At 46.4% G+C, this 11,772-nt stretch overlaps 1 protein-coding gene across 1 annotated transcript in view; it reads right to left on the minus strand.

Annotated features, from left to right (window-relative positions):
• Positions 1 to 553: 553 nt before the first annotated feature.
• The window catches only part of LOC135901776 (probable serine carboxypeptidase CPVL), a 12,444-nt gene continuing 1,225 nt past the window's right edge, over positions 554 to 11,772 (minus strand). Inside the window, exons 2-4 of the mRNA XM_065431635.1 lie at positions 11,071 to 11,287; positions 5,136 to 5,466; positions 554 to 4,759 (exon numbers count right to left, since the gene is read on the minus strand). Of these exons, the coding sequence (XP_065287707.1) occupies positions 3,960 to 4,759; positions 5,136 to 5,466; positions 11,071 to 11,287 (1,348 nt within the window). The 3' untranslated portion in view covers positions 554 to 3,959. The remainder of the gene's footprint in view (positions 4,760 to 5,135; positions 5,467 to 11,070; positions 11,288 to 11,772) is intronic.

Here is an 11,772-nt window from a genome sequence, read left to right on the forward strand (position 1 = left end):
TGGTTAAACAAGCACTTTTGGAGAACGTTTTTCGCAGGCATGTGCTGAACTAGACTCTTCAGTCGGCCTTTTTCGTTTGGTGCTACCGCTGAGGGTTTATAGTCAAGGCAACGTTTGCGATGCAATTTTTTTTTTATTTCCTGAGCGAGACAAAAATAATTGTGAGCAAAGCTATTTTTTTGTTGTTATCACGTTTTATTACGCTAATGTTTTCTTTAGTACTATTTTTATTCAATTCATATCCGTATCAAGTAACTTCTAATTTCGACATATTCAGTTATTTATTATGGTTCATCATATTTTCATCATTTTTTTTTTGTTAGCTGCACGTTTTGTCAGCAAAATGGCGTCGTACTTAAAACCTCCGGAGCGTCTGCTGTTCTTGAAGAGCCTTTTCATCGGCGGAAGCGACGAGGTGTGCAACAGACATGGACAAAGTGTATGGAGTTTTAGCATTTCACTCTTCAAAACCCCGTGGTACAGTTTATTTCACTGCTGACCCCGTTTCACTCATGAAACTTCACTGCCAACTGAAGCGAAAGTTGACAATAAATAGTTGCAGTGAAGCAAGTGCTTTATTTCAGTTCAATAAACAATTAGGTTTTCACCGTTCCACTACAACAGACGAATGAAAATGTCCAAAATTACGCGCTTTTAATGTTATTCTTGTGGCTACCGCCTTATTTCGCTAACAGAAAAAGTTTGAAGTACGAACTACTTGCAGCCTTGCGGAGCAACAGTGGCTGTAGGTTATGAGGGCTTGAGAGGGGCTTCACTGCAGAGTTGAGTTGTATATGAATGTGCTTGCTAGTATGGCGACCGGAGGGCTCTCCCAATGGGAGGAGGTGGCCACGCTAGCGCTGCCTTCCAACTTTGACCGCCGGGGGCGCTGCGCGTCGTTAAGGAAAGTTGATATCAACAAGGGACTGGGGAAGCAGGGGTGCCCTTTATCCCCACTGCTGATTATGATGTACATGGTGAGGATGGGGAGGGCGCTAGAAGGAAGTAAGATTGGGTTTAATCTCTCATACAAATAGGCGGGTACAGTAGTAGAGCAGCAGCTTCCAGGTTTATTTTATGCGGACGACATTGCGTTGCTAGCTAACAAGCAAAGTGATTTGCAACGTCTGGCTAACATCTGTGGACAGGAAGGCGAGAATTAGGGTTTTAAATTTAGTGTTAGAAAATCAGGTGTTAGGGTATTCAATGAAAATAGTGAACAGGCAGTGGCAATACAGGGCCAGGAAATATCTCGGGTAAGAGAATATAAATACCTTGGTATATGGGTAAACGAAGGCAATAGATATATGGAAACACATGAAAACACAATAGCAGTAAAGTAGAAGAGAAATGCAGCCGTAATGAAGCACAGAGTGGTATGGGGATACAATAGGTACGAGATGCTCCGGGGTATGTGGAAAGATGTAATGGTTCCAGGACTTACTTTTGGATATGCGGTTGTTTGCCTGAAATCGGGTGTACAATGAGGAATCGATCGAAACCAAAGGCCAGAGGGACGTCTCGCATTGGGCGCTCTCGGGAAGACTACAAATGAAGCTGTGCAGGGTGATATGGGCTGGACTAGTTTTAAAGTGAGGTAAGGTCCCAGTAAAATTGATTATGAAGAACGAATGAGGAATATGGAAGAAATTAAATGGGCTGGGAGAGTGCTGAGGTATCTGTACGGGAAAAACATTGATTCACAGTGGAGGAAAAGAACTAGGAAGCTTACCAGCAAGTATGCGGCCTGTAGGGTGTGCAACGCAGTAACAAGGAACGTCAAGCGGAAAGTCAGAGAGGCTGAAATAATCTCATGGGTAGCGGCAATGGAAATAAAACCTGCCATGAGTAACTACTTAAGAGGAAAAAACGAAGTCAGGAAAGAAACAATTTATGATAACTCGAAGGAATGCTCATTACGTTTCGAAGCGAGATCGGGATGCCTTAGAACACGCACCTAAAAAGCGAGATATAAGAAGGAAGAAGAAGCATGTGCTTGCTGCGGGAAAGATAGGGAAACGATGGCGCATGTTCTATTAGAATGTGAAGACATCTGCCCAGCGGTCGATCTAGGCACCAATGGCCTCATTGAATCCCTTGGGTTCCGCGAGAGCAGGGGAAAAGTAAACATGTCCGCGATAGACATTAGTAAGAGGCGATTGGAAGATTGGTGGAAGAAAAGTAAGGAAACGACAAAAAACGAAGACGTACAAAAGTAAAGTTTGCAATAGGGAGTCAGAAAATTTGGTTGTGGGAGTTCATAGCGATTTTTTTTTAACCTAGGTAGGACATTAGGCAGTATAATAGCAGAGCTTGGTGGTGCAACCCACAGCCTTGTTCCAAAGGGGACGTTCATAACATTCATTCAGCCATCCGTCCGAAAAGAAACCTGCCATGACTAACTATACTTAAGAGGAAAAAACGAAATCAGGAAAGAAACAATTTATGATAACTCAAAGGGAAGCTCATTACTTTTCGAAGTGAGATCAGAATGCCTTAAAACGCGTAGTTATAAAGCGAAGTACATTAAGAATGAGAAAGCATGCGGTAAAGCTAGAAAAACGATAGAACATGTCTTATTAGAATGTGAAGATAACTACCCAGCTTTCTGTTTAGGCTGCTCTGACGTGCTTGAAGCCCTTGGGTTCAGGAATAGCAGGGGGAAGTAAACATGTCCGCAATATAGATTTGTAAGAGGTGATTGGAGGTTTGTTGGTAGAAAAGTAGGGAGACCACAAACAACGGAAGCGTACAAAAACAATTTTGCCGAAGTGTTTCAGAAAGTTTCATGCTGGTGAACCTGCGAACGTTATCGGAACAGGAAAGCATTTCGGTCTGACGCTTCTTTTTTTCTTTAATTTTTCGCTCAACTAGCCCGAATCATTTCTTCCTCCGACTACCATCATGTTTAATTGTGTAAACAAAGAGAAAGTGTCCTTACGGCTCCGCATATCCTGTTACCTTGAAATGAAATGACCCGCTGTAGGCCTTCAAGAAGTTGTACAACTTTGATTCAAAGTATGATTCAGCTTTTCACATTCTTCCGTATTCGTCCTCACATCAGTGCGTTATGCATACTTGAAGAAGAACGTAAGATATTGATAGAGAAAATGAAACACAATACGGCACCCCACTGAAATGCAAGTGATATTTTGTTCCCGCGAGGACGTTGGGTATATAGGACAGAGGTGCTCCTCAATGATACAGCGTTGCAAAGTTAATGGTGAGCCGTGTGGGTCATTGTGGTTTGTAAAACGCGCAGCGTATTGGGTTCCGAGCCAACTTGTTTTTGGTGGCAAACAGCTTTGATGGTAAACAGTCTTGATGGCAAACAACGCCTCTCCTTGTGTGCTCTCTCTCCCTCTCTGTGATCATTTGTTTGCGCAGGTATAAAACTGTTTGCTAATATGCACCTACTCGCCCAACAAGAAGTTCTAAGTTACACTTGTTTTTGATGGCTGGTGGTGTTAGCTGGATTTCACATTGGTTCAAACCGACTACAGGTTGACAGGTGGCGTTCAGGCTGAGAAATTGCCAGCAACGCATGCAAGGATAAGTCCACCTGCAGCAAGCAACACCTCTCCTCCATACATCGTACAACCAGGTAATTGTTCTACACCCATTCATCTTTAACTAGTGATATCGTGCGCGCTGGGCCTTGAATCGCTGCTCCAGAGGCAGTTTCGTAAAGAGGCACCTTTTTATCTATTATTCTACTGTGTTCATCTCTGCCTTTCGCATCTGATTTATCTCGCTCTCTCTCTCTACTAATATGTTTGAGACTGCAATAACCAGCACTTCTCCCGCAAGCTCTGGGAAACTGCGTCGAAAGGTTCGTCTTCTTGTAGATTCTTCGCCGCCTTATTTAATCGCATTGCCGTTTATAGTGCTTGTTGTTGCTCTTTATTTATTTACATTCTAGTTAGCAGACAGCAACACTAGAGCCTTCCGTTAGGATTTCACGGGTCAAAGGGCTTCCCATCGATGAATCGCGTGATAAGGTCGAGCGCAACCTCGGGCTGGTCGTAGGGCAGGATGTGACCGGCGTCCCTAACAAGGACCTGCGTGAAATTTCCCACTTTCCGGACGTATCCAGCGACACCGTTTCCGTCCGGTCTCTTCCAAATCTTACGCTCCGCCTTGTCGAAAGCTTCCTTGCCCGACCATTGGATGCTGCACACGAAGTTGTCCGTCAGTGGGTACGCGATGATAATGTCCAGTTGACCGTTGTATATGAGCACCTTGTACTGCGGCTTATCCATGAGGGATGCGAGCCACGGCTTGACGGACTGCATGATGTCCTCCTGAAGGTGACTCTCAGTGGCGTCACCGTTGTTGAAAGTCAGGTTACCCACGTGAATGGCCTTGCGGACAACGGGCGAGTCGACAAAAGCGTGGTACCAGCCGAAGCTTTCCGGCTCTTTTGAAAGGAGGAAGTTGTAGTAGAAGTCGAGGCCGGTGACATTCTTAAAATACGGCGGTTTAGAGACGGTGTCACCGTTTATGAGTTCATCAAAGATTAGGAACGCATCCAGGTACCGCCCTCGTTTGATGTAAGCGACGGCCCGGGCAGTCTCATTGCGAATGTAGTCGGCTTGTCGCCTGTCTACTAGGCCAACTTGGTACAAGAAGTCGGCGTAGTCGAACATGGTCTCCGGGTCGACCATACCGTCTCCGATGGCGATGCCGCGCAAGTTGATCTTGACCCTGGGTGCAACGCCTGTGTCGATGGCGTGCGCGATGGCCGGCACGTACTTTCCTGTAAGGAGGTGACAAACGTTCATGACGTGATAGTAAAATTCATCAAACTGGAGTTCGGTGACTGTAGTGTACATTTCGGTTCTCAGCGAGACCCGCAAGACAAGTAACCATATCTATAAAAGGAACTTCTTGTTGTAGCAGTGAACTTGGTTTTAGGTATATGGTTAAGGGATCTAATGGGAAATTGTCAAATACGACGTGCAGACGATATAGGTATAACTTGTACTCATCAAGTTATCTGTATGTGCATACCAACTATTATTAATCGACCCAATTTTGTGTTAAATATATGGAGGTTAGGTTTACGTTACACGTTATTTTTCTTTTCCTGTTTAGTACGTGTCAGGGAAAGTGCACGAACAAGCTTTACTCACCGGCGTACGACTCTCCCGTTGCATAGAAGTCATTGGCCGCGTACTCATCGAAGAGCGTGAAGAACTGCTGCAGGGCCTCGTGCAGGTCACGGCCGACGTCTACCTCGTTGCGAGCGTAGCCGTTGTCGTCCTGGGTGAAGCTGAAGCCGGCGCCGACCGGGTTGTCGATGTAGAGCATCGAGTAACGCTGCGCCCACGTGGTGTCGCGGAGCTCGGGCACGCCGCCTTTGGCCACCCGGTACGGTCCGTGCTCCACGAACAGCCCGAACAGCGAGGAGCCTCCCGGGCCTCCCTGCAGCCACAGAACCACGGGCGCCTTCTCCGGATTCTCCTGCAAGCCAAGTCAAAGCCACGAGCGAAATTGGGAGCCCCTTTCTCCATTGCGGTCTGCTACTGGGAATAAAGCCAGCTCTGGTAGACCCCTGATGAGAGGAGACTTTGAAAGAAGATAAATGCAGCTGGTTTATTGCAAGATGTGCACTCGGCGCATTCCGGCTTCTGTCTCCTCGACCGTCCCCTCGGGTTTGATTAAAAACCCTCTGTGCGCGTGGTCTTCCTTAGATCGCACATCGCATGTCCCACGAGAAATTGCGTTCCCTCGGTCAAGGCACTGCACAGGGACGTCCCCACCAGTCGTGATTTAAAATGCCACCGCAATCGTCGTGCCGTCGATCTCGGTACAGACGTAGTCCGTGGCATGCACGCCGCGATCGCATACACTGGGGCTCCGGCGCTCAGCCGCCGTCGGTGCCTACGTTTCTTGCAGTGGTCGCGGTGCCTGCTGCGCGGCTGCGTAAAGTGCTGACGGAGATAGCCCGGCCAAGGCTGCCGCCGTGGTCCGAAGGCACTCTGCCTCGGGAACGCCAGGCCAAACCATTCTGCGACTCATGTCAAATATGGCAACGTTGGGTTGTTTATACGAAAGACACGCAATAGCGACGCTTGTATTGCCGCATCTGAGTGTTGTATCGAACGTCGCGCTGCTTTTCCGGAAACCGCGGGTCATATAAGAAGACGTTGAAACTTCTTGTCAGTGTTTCTTTTTTTCTTTTCATTTCTGTCCTGTGCAAGTTCCATTATTTTTCTTCTCGCTTTCTTTTCTTTTTTTTTTAGTCACGACGCTTTGTGTTGCGTTGTTGAGTTTAATGTTGTGCATGAGAACTAAATGGCGTACTAGAAAATACAGCCTTCCTCAGGAGAGACAGACAAAATTTGATACGAGGGAAATCTTCGAATTCTCCGATGCTCTGCTCTCTGTGGTAGAATTGTTTGTTCCACTTCTATGGAATCGACATTACCAAACATCTTAGCAGCAACATTACTGCACTACATGAACTTATTTCGAATATATTGTAATCAGGATGATGAAGTCAGCGGCCGTATATACCCGCGCCAGCCGCCATTGTACACCCTGCCGTCATTCTCCCGTATACAGCCCGGATGACTCTGAGTGGAACCCAGTTTCTGAAGACGCTCAGCGGCGCGCTGAAGAATGTAGTCAGCTCGGACGACATAAACACTGACATGACATCGACAAGCCTGTTCATATCGTATACATACCGGTTAGCTCACTCGTGTGGCTTCGAATTCCATTTCGGAGGTATAAATACTACAGCTCCTACCCGATAGTCCAGTTTACGTTGGATCCGTCAATTATACATCGCAGATCCACCGACATCTGTATCCGCCAACCATCGATCGCCGTAGACAAGAGACTGTTCACGTCGGCGACCTCAAGCCACACCACGACCCTCTAGATTGTATGGGCGCATTAAGTCGCCAGGATGGCCCCTCTTCGCCGCCAGGCTCATGAGGAAGACGATGTCAGCGCTCTGTGCGCCCATCGCTGGAGCACGATGATTATATATGTATATAGGCTGGTTCTGCTGCCATTTCTGAACTGTGTTTGCTGGCTTTTATGAATTATTTTTATTTGACCATACTGTGAGCCTTTATTGCACAAGCCCAAACAGGAAGTGCGTTGTAAAAATGCGCATGAGCATGGGAATAACAGGACGAAAAGAAAGAAATAAAAGAAGGAAGAAAAAGAGAACAGGCAACGCTACCATATATCAACACTGCCATTCAACACAGTAAACTTTCTTTGTTTCCTGTGAAATGAAAAAGGAACAACAATAAAGTCCTCACAACAATTATAATATTGGTCGTATGACATTATTGTAGTTACGGGGAGTTCAATAAACAACCACTTTTCAGTGCATTGCAACATGTACATCCCAAATCATAAAGTATAGCATGCAAATACACGTGTACCGTTGCCCAAGCATTCATCCTGCGCATTGTAGTGTGAGGTACGTGCTCAAAGAGTATCACGCGCAACCAAATTATGGATCAAATCTTTCAGCAGTGCCATGTACATAATCTGACTCAACAATTTTTTTTGGCAAATAATTCCAGATTTCGATTTCCTACGGAAAAATTGAATACTTGAACGTGTCGCAATGTGTGCGATACTGCCTGATGTGTTTATGATGGCAGGTTCTGATGGAATGTCGATGCAGTGGCTACACGTAATCTCTCTTGTTGATATTAATGTTGTAATGATATAGCATAAAAAGAAGCTTCGTGCCACCACGACGCCGGGAAACAGTAGTAGGCGGCGTTGCATGGTTTCTAAGAGCACTTACGCTCAGGAGTCGAAAATATTTAGAGATGTAAATCACAATATAATTCCCAAGAGAAGGGAAGCGCAATCGAGGACGGCAGATAACTAGGTGGGATGATGAAATTAGGAAATTTGCAGGCGCAAGTTGGAATAAGTTGGCGCAGGACAGATGCAATTGGAAGTCGCAGGGATTGACCTCCGTCCTGCAGTGGACATAAAAAGATGATGATGATTATTATAAATCGCAACACCTTATTTTGGATGCTTTCTAATTGCTATGTGAGCCGTTTCTGGTACAGGTTCTACATTATGCTACCACACTAAAGAATCAGGCTTAGAAAAGCTTTATATATTGTTATATAGTTTCAGATAGTACGGTACTTCAGTTAGCTTTCTTCGCAAAAAAACCGAGCGTTCGGAAGGCCTTCAGTCATGTGTTATCAATACGAGCATTCCATTTCAATAGACTTGTAAACGTTACGCCTAAATACTTTATTTTGTCAGTTTGTATTAAGTCATTACTCATTAATCTATGATTGAATTCAGTAAGCGTCTATCTATGAGTTACGGCCATATACGTATGTTGTTTTCTGAAGATTAAATTTCATTCCCGACATGTCACACCAACGAGTTATATTGTTCACTGTACCATAATAAGCCAAGAAACACTGACACGAAGGACAACATAGGGAAATTACTTGTGCTTAATAAATGAAAAATAAAGAACACGATATATTAATGGAAATGAAGTGGATGAAAAAAAATTACCGACGATTACGTTACTTCCTAATGCGAAATTTGAGCGCAGCAAATAAGCTGTTTCACCTTTTCGATAGATTGAGGCAAAGAAATCGAGCAACACATGTATGCGCTATCACAGAATTTTTTTTTTTCACACGTATTCCTTTAACAAAGACTCCACTAACAGTTCTTGACAGTCATGAAGGAAGCTTTGTGGTCGGAGAAATAGACTGATATATGTTCGACTTGGTACACCAATGCTTGATTCTCAAAGACGAGATCTATACAAGTGCCTCGCGAGGTTGTCACAGCCGTGGGACGCGTTACGAGCGAGAGGAACGGGATGTTCTCCCACATAAGTGTTAGGAAATTGCTGTTTGTCTTTATGTCAACATTAAAGTCCCCCACTACTAACATCGGTGTTAGTAGTGGGGGAGCAGCAGCAGCAGCAGCAGACGGAGGACTTCCATCGGTCGTCTCGCTCATGGCTCAGAAAGAACTGGCAGATAATTTCGCAGTGGCGAACGGCAGCGGCAATTTCGGCTCGGGCGGTGCACATATACAGATCCGCCGCCACCGATCTGGCTCTCTGATTGCCACCGCACAGGGGTTGCATTGGAGGAGGAGCGAAGAAAGGAATTAAGTTCGAGCCGGCGCTTTGACAACCGGAGACTCGCAGGAAGAGGGGGGAGGGGGGCGGCGTGTACACCCAGCGGCAAACGATGGGGGCAGAAGCGCGCGCAGCAAGCGGGCAACACGATAAAGGGAGGAGGGAAGAGATAGCAGCGACTGACTGATGCCGCTGACGCCGATAGTGAGTCAACCCCAGCTGCGGAGTTGGTTTCAGGGACAACGCCGCCGATGCCGACACAAACAATATGATACCCTCGCTTCCGCAGCGCTAAGAACCAGGTCTAGCCGTGGGAAGGTGGTCACGTATTCGTCGACGGGCCGGGGCCTACGTGAAATAACCGGCGCGTCGGCAACTGAAGAGCACCCTATCCGCCACACAACAGGGGGGGGGGGGACCCTTTCCTCCTCTTTCTGCATGGCGGCGACGGTGTTCTATGCAGTCACGTTATCTTGACTCTCTAGCGGCGTCAGCGGCATCCAGCGGTATCAGTCGGTCGCTGCTAGCGCTGGGGGGATGAAAGGGGGCGGAGCTGGTTACGAGGCCGACGACAACGCCGACGACGACGCGAAACCCAGGAACGGACGCCAAAGAGCTGCGCTCTAAAACAACTTGCCGCAGGTGGGGAACGATACCACAGCCTTCGCATTTCGCGTACGATGATCTACCAATTGAGCTAACGCGGCGCGTTTCCCATCCACTTTCTTGGGTATTTATGTTTCCTAGTAGAATCTTGGGAGTGTTAGCCAGCGCCACCACTTGGAGACCTTGGCGGTGGATGTGGCACATCCTTTCTGCCGCAGGCATCACGGGAACGTGATCTTTTCGGGTGCAGGCAACCGGTGAATAAACCCACATAAGCTACGTGAAGGCATCAGTGTTGCCGGATTCGAGACCCCCGTTATGTAATAAATAAGAAGAAAGGGCGTTAACCGAGGGGCCCGATTTTTATGTCATATCATAAAAAGCCAACAAACACTGACTCAGCGACTGCCGCGCGCGCGCACAAACCTATTGGAAAAATGCGTTTGCTGCAATGCACATGTCTCCTACGACCAAACTTGCCATCTCTGTTTTTCTGATCAAGCCTTGTGGCTTCGATAAGCAGGGCCAGAACTTTTGCCGTTGATTTCCTTATGGAATTCGTTAATGTAAACCCGTCTTTCGCGTCTCTTATTTCTAACTTCAATTTGCACGCTAGCTCTCTCATCTCTGCAGACTTTATCTCTCTTTTTTTTTTCGTCGTCATTTGAATTTTCGTTTGAGGTTAATTATTCTCCGCGTGATACCTTCTTGCATTTTATTTTTCTAGTGCTTCGGCACCTCCTCGTCTGCTTCCTAAATAACGCCATAAATTACTACGTTATTTCGGCGGCTTCTATTCTTGGTGGTGGTGGTGGTGATAAACTTTATTGAAAGGGGAAGGGTAAAGAGGGACGTGGCTGAGGGTAAGGGCTCAAGTAAGGCCCTGGGCCTCCTTCATGCCATCAACTTTAATAACGACTCACGCAGTTGTTTGCTCGTGCTGTTGATACAACTTTCACATTCCAAGATCTTTTGTTCGCATTGTCTCAATCGAGCTGGCTTATCCTCAATGGCAGTCATTCTTGCTTGTGTGCCAGATACTGTTTTTTCCCACTTGCTTAGAAGTCAATTCTTTCAATGTCTTGTTTGTTTTACTTTGTTATTTCAGTATCTTCTTCAGTAAATCATTATTCTAGCCTTCGTCCCTTTTTGAGTCAGATGTGCATTCCTGGATTGAGTTCTACACCCACTAATTTTAGGAGTAACAGTCTCATGGCATCATAACACTTGCACACCAAATGGACTCAGTAGCACCGTTAGGGTTACGTTAATTAGGGTTACGGGTTAATTCTTCATGCCTGTAAACCGTACTATTCAACGGAGCTTCAGGCCGGGGCCTTGTGGCAACGTACCTTGGCCGGGAAGAACCAAAAGAACAGGTTGCTTCCGTACTGCTTGTTGACTGTGAGGAACCCCGAATATCCTGGGAAGTCCGACACGGCCCCGAGCGAGCCGACGCGGCTGAGGTTGCGCGCTTTTTCCAGCTGGCCAGCCTCGATCAGCGGCGTCAGGAAGAGCGGGTCGCCCACGTCGCCCAGCTGTGACGGTGCTCTGCGGAGGCTGTCTGGCCTGCGGTGGCACGCGTGAAAAAAAAGAATATATATATATATATATATATATATATATATATATATATATATATATATATATATATATATATATATATATATATATATATATATATTGGGTGACATCATCTTTAGGGGCGAGATTATAAGAGCTCCCTCGCTTGGGACGAGGTCGTGAAGACGAGCTTTCTTTGACACTCCCCGCAATACCATTTCGCTGTTCACAAGGCTACATACGCTGGCAACCTTCCGGTTTCATTCGCCGAAGCAGAGCGGACAAGAAAAACCATGGCAAGCCTGCTGTAGTGCGGCAGAGAAGAAGCACATAGATTTTCAATAGTTTTCCTCTGAAGCTCGCCGCAAATTTGCGAGTCAATTTCACCGTGTATTGCACGCACGCGAAATGATAAATATGTGTGCTTGAGGGAACGATACGCATTCCATATTTGATTAGAACATGTAGAAAGAAGCGTCTCTTAGGTGGAG

This window comes from Dermacentor albipictus, chromosome 1, assembly GCF_038994185.2.
Source record: "Dermacentor albipictus isolate Rhodes 1998 colony chromosome 1, USDA_Dalb.pri_finalv2, whole genome shotgun sequence".
Lineage (NCBI taxonomy): Eukaryota > Metazoa > Arthropoda > Arachnida > Ixodida > Ixodidae > Dermacentor > Dermacentor albipictus.